We start from the raw sequence: 14,555 nt of genomic DNA, 5'->3' as shown, positions 1-14,555 counted from the left end.
GCCTGTAAGCAGCTGCCAAGTTTTTTGAGGTTTTTGAAACAACTATCCCCCGTGCAGAAAGCAGATTTCAGGAGAGAGAACATGGGAAAAAAGACAAAAAGTAGAAACAAAAAGTGCCAACAATGCTAAAACAATTAAGGCAGTTTGGAGAAATAACCTTCATCGAAGCATGAATGAGTTGGCAATGAACACTATGAAAGCTGGGAGTGATAAAACAGTCAGTTTTTTTTTCTCCTTATCAGCTTAACACCATGATTTGGCTGTGGCTGTCTGGTTTTATTGCCTTTTTAGACAGAGCAACAGTTTGATGCAGTCAAATTAGTCATTAAAAACGTGTACTTTTTGGAAATGTTGCAAACTGAATCAGTGGATTTCAGTGTTAGTCCAGTCTGACTGGATTACTGAACCTCAAACACAAGTATTTATGTTTCCATCTGCTGGTTGAATTTAATATTTTTAGTGTTTCAGCAAAAAAAAAAAAAAAAAAAAAAAAAAAAAACATTCTGTAAATCTCAAATGACTAAGACAACAAAACATTTGAAAGCATTCAACAAAAAAAAAGAGTACTATTCATTTGTTATACAAGTAGCTCAGTCTTCAACTATAATCTACAAATGTCAGTCATGCAGAAAGATTTAAAAGTAAAGTAGACTAATATACACCATCCACTTATGTGACATATGTGGTCAAATGGCAGTCAGAGGGATCCTCACCACTCCTCACTAAACCATGTGTGCTTTCATTCACAGACAACAATACCAACAATATCCAGCTGTCTGTGTCTTTCACTATACACCACATATTTATCATACATATTTTTAAAAACATTTTGTATGCAACTCTTACAATCAGATTTGTGTGTTGCAAAAAGTATTTTTTTATTTAAGAAAATAATAATAAGCTCACTAGTTTACATATTACACAACAAGCTTTCAATAGTGTTCCACAGTGTTCAAAACTGACATCCAGAACCTGAATGTTTAATTGCATGTTATTGTCACTTGTCAAATCCAGGAATGATTTATCTATCAACCAGGCTAATTTCAATCCTGTGTTCTGCATTCCGGTGGCAAAAACACAGCATACTGTCACAGGCATAACCCATTCATAAACAGCAACACTAATCTCAGTATGGCATGCCTTATCACTACTAAGAAACAATTACTATATTGTAGCATTGTCTACATGTACTAGAACAGTTCTAATGGGTACTCATGTCTGGAATAGATACTAGTAAATGATAAATAAGTACTAGTATTTTACCAGCAACAACTGTAATACAAACATTTAAAATTTGTTACCTCTAACAATGGAATAGTTACTATTGGGAAAGAACTGGTAAATAGTAGCAAAGGAAAGATTACTATAATCAGTAAGTACTGACTATTTGAATAGATACTAGCTAAGATAAGAACTAGTAGCCTATCAATAAAATAAGTACTCGTATAAATAGTTACTAGTAGTGAAATTGCAACTGATAGCCACTACTGAATAAATTTCAAAGCCTTGAAACTTGCAGTTAAACAAGTAAAAACCAAAATCAATGGCAGTACCTGGTGGGCAGTTGCATTCAGGTGGTGATACTTGACGGGCAGTCCTTATTCTAACCATGTGCTCATAAGATCGCTGTCAGAATCAGATAAAACAGACAAAAAACAAGTGAACAATGAGCCCTAAATGAACAATGTCCACATGCAGGTGCACTGGCCAAAGTCACACCGGTGTCATTACCCTGAGGAGTGTGGATTGTTTCAATTTTGTGAGTAAAGAAAGATGTTCTGTTTACTTTAATGAGTTATGGCTGTGGAAGCATTACACACCTGTGATAGCAGTTCGTCCACTCGCGCCTGTAGCATTGAATTAAACTGATCCATAGAAATCCCATGAAACGGGCTTAAGAGCCGCGCGCCACTTCCAATCTCCAGATCCACGATCCTGTCTTTAATCTCCTTGGTCTGGAAACTCAGCAGGAAGCAAAAGGCGAAAGACAGAAGAGAAAACACAAATGGCATCACATCCACGGTAGCTCTAAGGCAGTGCCGCCGCTTAGCAGAACCGGTGTCGTTCTCCATTTTCGCCTCTTTCCTTGACTCTTTATTTGCTTCTAAAACCCCCATTACTCTATCTCTCTCTCGGCCGTATACTACTATGCGCAATCTCCAGTAACGACGGGTGGAGAATGACTGAGAAGATTCTATCACTGTGTATTATTTTTATCCGTCTCAAGACGACTAACAAGCCGAGCGCGCGTCCTACGCACAGAACGGTGAGCGCTCATTCACTGAGAGACAATGTGAGGTGAGCGGTGATTGGTTTCACGGCTCGTACACAAACTTGTTGTAGGCTACTACTGGAAAGAAATCCATGCATGTACGCGTTGCAGTCCAGTCTGAGTCTTACGACTACCCCTGACAGATTTTGTGGCAAGAGATGTTAAACCGCAGACGAGCGGCGAATGTTTTGCACATTCCACACAATCCACTCAACTCAGGATCAGCATAAAGAACCTTCGGAGCAAACAGAGACTTTGCCCTCTTTAAATCACAAGCTGGGTCTTATTGATATTTCTCATGCGAGGTAGTAAGAGAGTACAATATGTTTTAACTTCCATGGAACAAGACGTATTCAGAATTATGCAGATGCGTTGGGGGTTGTGGGCAAATATAGGGAGAGTGATATTTTTCCCTATTAACTTAAACTATTATAACATCACTATAGCATATTTGTCTGGTACATAACATTGAAAAAAATATTTAAATACACTACACAAAACATAGCAGTGTAAGTCTTATACACAGACTCTGTGTGTTCAAGTGTTCTTTGTGAGTAGGCTAGTAGTAGTAGCCAGAATGGAAGGTGTGACATCTCTCCCCATCTGGTCAGGCATGATTGCTATTGTTTATGAAAAAGCTTTACTTTTCATTTCAACCAAACAATCCCACGGTAGCTGCACAGATCTTGGGCTGCCTGTTGAACATCTTAGCATGGATGAAAGACATCATCTGCAACTCAATCTAGCTAAAACAGGGCTTCTCTTCTGCAGTACCAGCCAATCCGATGGTACAGCACAATTTCACTATCCAGCTAGGATCATCAACAATAATCCCAGTCAGATCAGCCAAAAATCTTGGGGTAGCCTAATATTTGATGATCAGCTGACTTTCAAAGACCACATTGAAAAGACATGTCAGTTTGCCTTGCACAGCACCAGGAAGATCATGTCCTTCCTAACTGAGCAGGCTCTACAACTCCTTGTCCAGGCTTGTCATTTCTAGACTGGACTATTGCAGTGCTCTTCTGGAGGGACATGTGCAATCAAACCTCTACAAATGCTCCAAGAGAGCCCACGTCACATCTCTACTTATTTCTCTACACTTGCTACCAGTTGCTGCTCGCATCAGGTTCAAGACATTGATCCTTTCTTACACATAACAGCCATGGGCTTTGCACCCTTCAAATCTCCACTTCTTCTTTCGGGTCTACATCCCCCCCTGATCCACGGTGCTCAAAAGAGAGACATAGAGAGTATTTTCTTTCATCTGCTGTAAAACTGTCTAATTACAAAAGTTCACAATGCTGTTGCAGATTAATTACAATATGGATAATATGAAATAAATTTATTTTTGTCAAGTTAGATACTGATAATTCAAACCCCTTTATCTAAACCTCTTTACTTAACCGTCGGACTTGCACATCCATCATGTTTGTAATTTTTAACACGTTTTAATCCGTGATTGTAGTTCTAACCGAATCGTCCAACTTGCAATGGGCTGTGAGCAATATAGCTGTTAGAGTGGGCATCGATCTGCACTTCGAATTCTAACCGGAAATATTTCTCCATTTCGAATACTCATTTCAACATATAGCCTACTATGTTGAAAATACAGTTTCAACAGAATGCGAATTGGGACACACGAGGCTGAATCCAAAATCGCCCCATAAACCCTCATTCACTATTGCCTACGTTATCCACTAATATAGTTCACTTGAAGGAGTGAATGAAAACGAGTGCGTGAAGCCGGACAAATGCTACAACGGCTGTCCCTTCAAATAATGCCCTATTTGAGGGTATAGGGGGCGATTTCAGTTTCAGCCGATAGTCCTGCAGAGTTTTGCTCAAACCCTAATCAAACACACCTCAACAAACTAATCAATGTCTGAAGGGTTACTAGAAAGATACAGGCAGGAGAGTTTTTATCAGGGTTGGAACAAAACTATGCAGGACTGAGGCTCCAGGACCAACGTTCGCCACCTAAGTTGATCTTGAATTGGTGTATACATGTTTGACATGTTTGATTAATCAAAGTTTAACTATTTTATTTATTTTTGTTTAAATTATAGCATGTGTTACTGCTATGACGTGAATTCCCCACCTTTAATCAGTCTAATCATCTTAATCATCTAATCAGTTGTGAGGAAAGTGACATATAAGATGCAATAAAGCCACTCCCCCTGTATCTCTTCAAATTAAAATAGTTCACAGTGAAATAAATGTATAGACTAAATTGCCCATCTTTTTTTGCTAATCATTTATTAGACCATTTGAAAAGACCAACAGCACAATCTAGTGTTCATAACATGTAGCACACTCTGCACAGAGACCCATTATGTCTAGTACCTTTACCTGTACCATTGTAGGTTTATTAAACTCGGTTTACCCCTATGACTATGGAGCATCAGTGTTTGAAGTGACTAATCATACAGTCTTAAAAACTTGAATCTGTTTGTTTACCCTATGATATGCTTGTATCATATATCATATTAGGGGCATAATTCTATAAATTAATATAAATTCCCTTGTTTGGTGTGTACCATAAAGATTACATGATAACATTTTGGTAATGCTTAAGGTTTCTTTAAAAATGTACACTTAAGAATGTAAAATTTGGCAAGAAATAGTAATAAATTAATAATACTGTAAAAACTTCAGTCAGAGCACTTGTAGTCAACTTAATTTATATAGCGCTTTTTACAATGCAGATTGTTTCAAAGCAGCTTCACAGTGTTAAACAGAAAAATAATGCAACAGAATTTGATACGGCTGTACAGCCACTCTGGAGAAAATGGTGATGTCATTTAGCTCATTTCAATTATCATATAGTGACAATGTGGGCAGATCAGTAATTTAGTTGATATAGTTAATTTAGTTTAGTAATTAAATTTATTCGGATATTTAGTTGAAAATTGTGTGTCCTCAACTGAGCAAGCCAAGCCAAAGGTGACAGTGGCAAGGAACCAAAACTCCATCAGGTGGCATAACGGAGGCATAATGGTGGCATAATATAAACCTTGGGAGAAACCAGGCTCAATCGGGGTGCCAGTTCTCCTCTGGCCAATTAACAAACAGTGTATGATTATTATTCTGGCAACCTTACAGGTCAGAAGTCATATTAGATCAGAATATTCAAAAGATTGGAGGCATCACGCCGGAGACGGGTTTATTGAGGATGACGTGTTGATTAAACAATTATTTAATAGGAATATATTCTAAAGGTCAGTCATCACGCCAGAGACGGGTGTATTGAGGATGCCGTGTCGGTGAGGAAATTTCAGGGGTGAGTCTAAATTGACACGTCTCTGCAGACACTTCCGGGATGCGTTGGTCATGTCTGGGCGCAGGTCCACCATCTAATCTGGATACGGCCCGGATCCGGCTGACTGCAGTAAACCTCGGGATAAACAGAGAGACTAACATTAGCGTAGATGCCATTCTGATGTAACGAGTACATCAGGTGTTATGGGAAGTGTTCCCGGTTCCGGCTGACCTAATTAATGCAGCCTAACAATCATTTAATTGATTTGAATAATAATTAAAAATGTTTTATGTGTATGCCATAGTAAAGAGATATGTTTTTAGTCTAGATTTAAACTGACAGAGTGTGTCTGCTTCCCGACAATGCTAGGAAGACTGTTCCAGAGTTTAAGGGCTAAATAGGAAAAGGATCGACCGCCTGCAGTTGATTTTGATATTCTAGGTATTATCAACTGGCCAGAATTTTGAGACCGCAATAGACGTGATGGAGTATAACACTGCATGAAAAAAGGTGTATCCGGACCAGGATACTCCTGTATACACTGCTGAAATTCGGAAGAATCCAGGAGTATACTGGCCGGATAGGTCAAATTCCATGGATCCGTATATGTCCGTATTCATCCGAAATGGTACCAAATCGGATGTATGTTGTGGCCGTATACTCCCATGCTACAGCCATTTGTTGCCATGGCAAATAATCCCATCAAGTTTTTCCCAGGAGAAATTTTCACACCTCTAAACAGCTTTGCCTTCCATCCCCTATTGGTCCTTCATCTCAAACTGGATTGGTTGTTTTTTTTAAAACCACTCCCAAAACCCAGACTGCTATTGGAGGACAGGACGCATTGAAAACCCAGTCAAGTGACTTTATTGGTTACTTCTAAGGCTAAGGGTGGGCTAGGTTTTGTAGCATAGGGACTTGATTGGTTATAGGCCAGCTATGCAGATTTTGCTAATTAATATATTATATATATATAAAAAATAATCCCCTCTCTCCCAAAAGAAAAATACACACAAAACAATTTGAGAAAGTCTGAAATATTTATTAAAAAGGTATAAAAAAAAACAAAAAACATTCTTAACAGCATTATAAACGAACATTAAAACAATGGTGAAACGAAAACAAGTGAACTAAATGTATTTAAAAGGGATGAAAATGTAAAGGAACAAATGTAAAAATATAAACAGTCCAAAGAACATAAATATACGTTAAATTGAATTGGTAAAGAAACAAAATGGGAAAAAAAATGAAAATGCATTTAAAAGACAGATGTAAAGGAATAAAATACACAGTGAACATAAAAAGGAAAATAATAAATATACAAATTAAACAATATAAAATGAGAACAATACATTTATAAGACAAAAAAAGTGTATATAAAATACACATAAATATTCCAAGTAAACAATATAACCAAATAAAAAGAACAAAGAGCATTATAAACATACATTAAAATGAATGGGGGAAAAGATAAGTGACACAAAATGTTTCTAAAGGAAGGCGACGTAAGAGGAACAACAATACAAAACGTGGAGATCAAAAGCAACATGGACATCTAAAAAGGAACAAACATACAAAGTATACAACCTAAAACGAGACAAAGAAATCTATAAATTAAAAAGTGTATATAAAATATATGTAAATGTTCTATATATGGGAACCAATAAAAGTATATAAACATAGGAATAAAGAAAATATAAAATGGAACAATTGAATATTAAAATTATAATTATAAAATAATTGTGACCAACTCTAACACAATGTTGTTTGAGTTTTGAACATTTTTTCAAACTGCCGTGATGGGCTGGTGATGTGATGTGTAGTGTGGGTCAGTCTAGTCTGGTTTGTAGTACCTAGCCTAACCAAGCCTTCCATCAACAACAGCATCATCTTCATCTTCATCAGGTCTATAGTTGCGGTCTTCCACAGGTTCTGTGTTGGTTTGTGCAACCCTGGACCTGGTTTCCAGCAACTGCAAAACATGACAGTAAATTAACCACTAAAACTCAGAGAGGAGTATAGTAACATTCTGGAGGGAAAAAGCTTAACCGGTTTCTTAACTTACCCGTCTCTTTCTCTGACGGTTCTGTGTGATGTTCTTCATAGTGTTTCTTTTCTGGGCCTTTTCAGACTGAGCCAAAGAATACTTCCTCAGCAAAGTCTCACAAAATAAAATACATCTTGCGACCTGCCAAATAATACATTAATAATATATAGTTAATGGCAATAAAAGTAAGTAAAACAATTAAATTAAAATGTATTTGTATAGCGCTTTTCACAATACATATTCAGGGTTTTTCCTGGGTCAAAAATGGTCTTCGGTGGTGGCTGACAGACATGGTCATCCATACACACACACACACACACACACGGTAAAAAAAAAAATACCCTACCCACTTGATCTGCAAGCGCAATACTGACAATAAATTTGAAATAAATTCAAAGAAAGTTTGTAACTTTTGCTTATCTTATTTTGATACCTTGATGTTTGTTTTTGTTCCTCATTTTTACACTATTTACTGATAATTGTTTGTTTTGGTAATCATATCAATATTAAAAAATAGTATTAAAAAAATGAACAAATAGCCTAATTTTCTGCCATATACAATCAGCTAGCTAACAACAACTTTGTTCTGGGTTCACCTCACTCCAGTCTAAACTAAATGATTTTAGGCTATTTATTTTACTACACATTGTCCACATAAATAAGCTGAAAGACTGTTGATAATTAAAAATAATTCTTACTATCCACTCTTGCTAAATTGGGTAAGCACACTTGTGTTCTCATTTCAGGTGTTGTTCAGAGTAAATGATTAAACTAATTCGTGAGTTCAGTGTTGGACAGATCAGTTCTAACCAGTCGTTAAAATGATTCGGTTCAAAGGAGTCATTAGGTCGCGAATCGGACATTAGAAGACGCGTTGTGTGTGAATCCCGTCTTTAGAACATCGCGAAAGATTTGTCAACACACAGAAAACACTTCATAACCGGATAGGATTTATTTCCTGTTTATTTAAAGTATGGTTTATGTCAGCTGGTCAGAGAATCAGTCAATGTTTTTTGAGCGCATTTCACACCCAGCGGTAATTAAAGGAAGACGTCTGATAGCGCCACGTGCAACATGGATTCGGTCTTCCGACCTTTTGATTTTGATTAACGTAATATGTGAAACATTAGAAAGCTAAGAATGATTATTTTGAAGACAGAGAGCGTGCGAGCGGGGTAGGAGCTCACTGGTCGTTTTCTCTGTCACTCAGTTAACTCAAGTGCAGCAGTCATCTGTTCTACATCACTCATAAATCACAATAACTGATCAAATAAGGCTTTGGCGGGACAAAAATTTGTTTTGGCGGCCGGCAAAAAATTTTCAATGTAGGAAAAACCCTGATATTGTTTCAAAGCAACTTCACAGAAAATGCATGCGTCTACATTACAGAAAAAAAACAGAGAATATTAAAATAATGACAACATTTTTAAGATTACCTTTTACACATTCAGGGTCAACATCTGTAAAAGTTCTTCAGGATCATGGATCCAAAACTTCTGGATCATGAGGGGGGAAGAAACATGCACACACACACAAATTAATATTAATTTGTTTGATAAAACATTAATATTAATTATCAACTTACGGACATGGACTTGCAAAACATACTCACCAGGCCCATACAAAAACTTCACAGTAGATCCAAAATCCTGGTTTGCCTATAATTCTTCAGAGTCCAAGGATGGTGGTTTCCTGTCCTCTCTGTTGAACAAGTGTACATGACAGTGATCTCAGATTACTCATTCCAAAACTCTGTTACATTTTATGACAAGCTTGATCTTAAAACTAGCTGACAGTAGGGATGGGCATTATGACCATATAATTATACATACATGAGAAATTTTACAATAACGATATCACAATATATTTATTTTGATGGATATTTTATTAAAATGCTACAGAATAATCCTGCTTTAAAAGTCTTCACTGTATGATATTCAATTAATTAATATCACTTGATTCTTAAAGAAGCAGAAGGTCTTCTCTATTCTTTTGTTTTATTAAAATTATGATAAAGCTGCAGCCCCTTTAAGAACTGATGCACAGAATGACACGCATCCGGGTTTCCCCACGTTAACTTGAACTGTTTGACTTTACTTAAGACATAACTGACTGTTTAAATCAAGTGAATACCTCACATGACAAGGTTTCTGAGATAATTGTGTGCATTTTACAGAAAGATAATTGATTTCGGGATCGCCTGCTGTCTATTTTAACACATGCATGTCCCGTTCATTATTCTACATTCATGCATGTTTCCTTGTCAAAATGTCAAAAAGTTTTAGTACAGTCAGTGCTGCGTTATATACGCTATATTCCCATTCCGCAATATAAAAAGGTAATGTTAACGTTTACAGCAAAATCGCTAACAATAGTCAGTATCATCAGATCGCCATAACACCCAGCCCTATCTTAACAATATTACAACACAACAAAACACAGAAACAGAATATGTAAGTTAATCACGATTAGCATATGACTTTAATGCACTAACGTTATATCTTGATGAGCAGTAGAAACAATATAAAGGGATTTACGTTACCTTCTGCCGTCTGCTGTCCGCCATTGGAAACTTAGTCTGTTCGTATTCATGTTTTTTCGTTCTCAGTCGACATCCCACAATCAAAATTCGTCCAAAATAAGATTTTAACAGGTTTAAATGGTCCATAGACCGACGTGAAGATTAGAAGCCGCGATCGCGTCGCGTCCCCGCGAGCCACGAGCAACTCCAACGACAACGGGTGTATAATTCAAACTGGAGGCGCGCACTGTCATTGGCCAGATTTCTGGATGACGTTCAGATTGACCAATCACGCTCAAAAGAACACGGAAAGACAGCAAATAGCCTTGCAAATATAGAAAAAAACTTGTTTTAAACAACAGTTAGAAAATGTGTATATTTATTTTTATTTGCTGTTATATTTAATTAATTGGTCAAATGGTGTTTTGTGGTGTGGGCAGAGGCCTGGAAGTTTCAACCTGGAGAGCAGTGCAGATTTGTACTCTTTAAAAACAATTATTGTTTGATATTTAGTTTGCTATATATTTTGTTATATTTGTATCCAGAATTGAATGTAAAACCAGTTTGAATGTAAAAATACACCTTCACTGTAAAACAGAAAATTAAAGTAAAATATCTTAATTTAAATAAGGAAACATCTGTAAACTAATAGTGTTTTCTCTAAAACGTTTAATGTAAATTTCTGTGAAGTTTTTTAACTTTATTTGACTTAAGATATTTGACTTTAATTTTACGGTTTTTGTTTTGCAGCTGTAGCTGCTGTTTTTTTTAGGTTTTTATTTTTACAGTGTAAAAATAAAACTAATAAGATTTACTTTAAAATGACAAAGAATAATGTTAAATTGTTAGTATGGACATAAACATAAACCTTTAATATAATGAGCTAAATATTGTATTACAGTTGTTAATTTACAGATATTGTTTGTAATTTTGCATGAATTTGTTATTTATGAAAACAGAAAAATAATACAGTGATGTTCCTGTATAAAAAAATGAGAATTACTGTAGTTTGTCATTAATGATATAATCCTTAAAATAACAGTCAAGTTGTTTATTTAGATTTGTAATTTTACATCGTTTTAAACATAATTCAAAATTACAAGAAAATACTGTAAAAAACTTTTGTTAATTCCATTACATTTCTTTGTTTATTTCATTACATATTCAGATTTTTTTGTGAACGTATATGTTCAGACAGGGTTTTTATTTTGTACTGTTTTTATACAAAATATTTGATTAAGAGACTCTTTTCATGCAGGGGTTTTAAGGCCCAGACACACCATTCTGATGGTTTGGCCCAGACCCAGGCAACGTGAACCAACCCCACAGTCGGCTTTAGTCATTGCTAGTTCAGTTTAGTGTTTCAGGGCCTTAAGAATTATTTTTTCTGTGCAAAAAGCTTGTTTGCTGTAGCCTACACTAGAGATAATTCTCAATCCTGAATTCCTCCCCTGCCCCCCCCTCCCTCTGAGAACAGCCAGCACAAGTGTCAGTCATTAACATGTGAAAGGTCTTCTTCACACCTAACAGTCCACAGTCCTAGCACACCCAGCAGTGTTTCAGCTGTATATGTCCGTGAAATTTCACGGATTCCTGTATACGTCCGCATACGTGAGGTTTCCGGGTTTTTCTGGAAATATACTGTTCCGTGTTACTCTGATCCGCTTTTTCCCACATACATCCGGTAAACATCAAATTACACAGGAGTATACCATGCCCGTATAGTGCCGGATTTCAGTGTTTTCATGCAGTGTAATGCGTTAAGAGCTCGCTCAAGTACTGGGGAGCTAAACCATTTAGTACTATGTAAGTAATAAGCAAGAATGTATGCAATGTTTAATAGGGAGCCAGTGCAGTGTTGCCAGAACCGGGCTAATATGGTCATACTTCCTGGTTCTAGTAAGAACTCGAGCTGCTGCGTTTTGGACTAGCTGCAGTTTATTTATTTAGCGAGCAGGGCAACCACCCAGTAGAGCATTACAATAATCTATCCTTGAGGTCATGAACACATGAACTAACTGTTCAGCATTTTGCATTGAAAGCATATTCCGTTATTTAGATATATTTTTAAGATGGTAGAATGCAGTTTTACAGATGCTAGAAACGTGGCTTTCAATTGAGAGATTGGTATCAAAAGCACACCCAGGTTCCTGACTGACGACGAGGACTTGACAGAGCAGCCATCAAGTGTTAGACAGTATTCTAGGTTACTATTTGTGGAGTTTTTTTGTCCAATAATTAAAAATGCATTTTTTTCTGAATTAAGTTGCAGGAAATTACTAGTCTTCCAATTTTTTATATCAGCTATGCATTCCTTTAATCTTGTGAATTAGTAAGTTTTGTCAGGGCGTGAAGAAACATAGAGCTGAGTATCGTCAGCATACCAATGAAAACTAACGCCATGCTTCCTAATGATATCTCCCAGTGATAGCATGTACAGGGTGAAAAGCAACAGTCCTAGCACTGAGCCTTGCGGTACTCCATACTGAACTTCTGATCGGTGTGACATCTCTTCATTTACTGCTACAAGCTGATAACGGTCAGATAGGTATGTTTTAAACCATGCCAATGCAATTCCACTAATGCCTACATAATTATTCAAATTAGTCTATTCAAAAGAATGTTGTGGTCGATAGTATCAAATGCAGTGCTAAGATCGAGTAACACTAATAGAGAGATACAGCCATGATCGGATGATAAGAGTAAATCATTTGTAACTCTGATGAGAGCAGTATCAGTACTATGATACGGTCTAAATCCTGACTGGAAATCCTCACAGATACCATTTCTTTCTAAAATTGAACATAATTGTGAGGACACTGCCTTTTCAAGTATTTTTGACAGAAAGGGTAGATTTGAGATTGGCCTGTAATTGACAAATTCTGTAGGTTCAAGTTGCAATTTTTTAATAAGTGGTTTAATAATAGCCAACTTAAAAGTTTTCGGTTCATATCCTAATGACAAAGATGAATTAATGATATTAAGAAGAGGATCTATGACCTCTGGTAGCATCTCTTTTAATTAGGGGTGTACCGATATGACTTTTTCAGTCCCGATACCGATACCGATGCCTGGGCTTTGTGTATCTGTCGATACCCGATACCGATCCGATACTATTGTTGAATTAATAATAAACTGTATATCTTCCACCTTATACCTTCCTTGAAGAGACTAAAGGCACCAGACTTTACTAACTGAACATAACTAAGACAAAATAACAGATGTATGTAAAGTGTTGAATTCTTATTTATTTAAAAAACAATTGTGCATTCAAATCTAAAATAGAATGTAATCAAACTTCTTTAAATAAATAAAATGTAGCAGTGGAAACAAAAAACAGTGTACTGGTCAAACATACAATAGTAATCTGACAGTTACCAAACATTTTTTACACTACAGATCATTGTTTTGGTATATAATCATATCAATATTAAAAAGTAGCATTAAAATTAACAAATAGTCAAATTTTCTGCCATATGCAATTTAATAAAAATGATCAACTAGCTAATAACAACTTTGTTCTGGTTTCACCTCACTCCAGTCAAAATGATTGTAGGTTAGGCCTATTTATTTTACTACACATTGTCAACAGAAATAAGCTGAAATACTGTTGATAATTAAAAATTATTCTTAATACCCACTCTTGCTAAATTGGGTAAGCACACTTGTGTTCTCATTTCAGATGTTCTGAGTAATTGATTAAACTGATTAGTGAGTTCAGTGTTGGACAGATCAGTTGTTCTAACCAGTCGTTAAAATGATTCGGTTCAAAGGAGTCATTAGGTGGCGAATCGGACATTAGCAGACGCGTTGTGTGCGAATCCCGTCTGTTAGAACATCGCGAAAGATGTCAACACACAGAAAACACTTCATGACTGGCTATAATTTGTTTCCCGTTTATTGAAAGTATGCTTTATGTCAGCTGGTCAGAGAAAAGGACAAAATTGTCCGAATGTGTCACGTGCAACCTTTTGTCTTCCGACCTTTTGATTTGGATTAATATGTGAAATATGAGAAAGAGCTAACAGCTAACACTGATTATTTTGAAGACCCAGAGAGTGCGTGCGGGGGAGGAGCTCTCTGATCGTTCTCTCTGTCACTCAGTCACAAGCGCAGCATCTATTCTACATCACTCGTAAATCACAATAACTCATCAAATTAGGCTTTGGCGGGACAAAAATTTGTTTTGGCGGCCGCCAAAAAATGTTCAATGCAGGAAAAACCCTGACTTTGCAGTAATACCACCTCCCCTCGAAACATTTAAGTTACTTTGCAGACATTGCAAACAGCCGACGAACTAGTTGGTGTGGCAAGCGTGAAATATCTCCTCCACACAGCCAACTCTCTGGCTCGCTCCATGTTGCTTCTAGCATGCGACACACATGAAGCGGATAAATGGCGACGAAAAAAACCAACAAAAAAAACCACCTGGATCGGCTTGTGGATCTGTTCA

General features: G+C 36.6%; 1 protein-coding gene and 1 long non-coding RNA gene across 2 annotated transcripts in view; both read right to left on the bottom strand.

Annotated features, from left to right (window-relative positions):
- col25a1 (collagen type XXV alpha 1 chain) overlaps positions 1 to 2,495 on the bottom strand; it is a gene marked incomplete at its 3' end in the record, with an annotated part of 823,527 nt that extends 821,032 nt beyond the window's left edge. The window contains exons 1-2 of the mRNA XM_079803471.1: positions 1,821 to 2,495; positions 1,554 to 1,626 (exon numbers count right to left, since the gene is read on the bottom strand). Coding sequence (XP_079659597.1) covers positions 1,554 to 1,626; positions 1,821 to 2,117 — 370 coding nt within the window. The 5' untranslated portion in view covers positions 2,118 to 2,495. The remainder of the gene's footprint in view (positions 1 to 1,553; positions 1,627 to 1,820) is intronic.
- Positions 2,496 to 7,390: 4,895 nt separating this feature from the next.
- Positions 7,391 to 9,078, bottom strand: LOC307139862. The gene is made up of 3 exons (XR_013818182.1): positions 9,018 to 9,078; positions 7,600 to 7,722; positions 7,391 to 7,506 (listed from the first exon to the last, which is right to left on the bottom strand). It is a non-coding gene; the product is annotated as an uncharacterized lncRNA (long non-coding RNA).
- Between the last annotated feature and the right edge of the window lie 5,477 nt (positions 9,079 to 14,555).

This window comes from Gobio gobio (assembly GCF_949357685.1).
Source record: "Gobio gobio genome assembly, chromosome: 2".
Taxonomy (NCBI): Eukaryota; Metazoa; Chordata; class Actinopteri; order Cypriniformes; family Gobionidae; genus Gobio; species Gobio gobio.
Note: the sequence above shows the minus strand (reverse complement) of the source record. Positions and strands in the feature narration are given on the sequence as shown.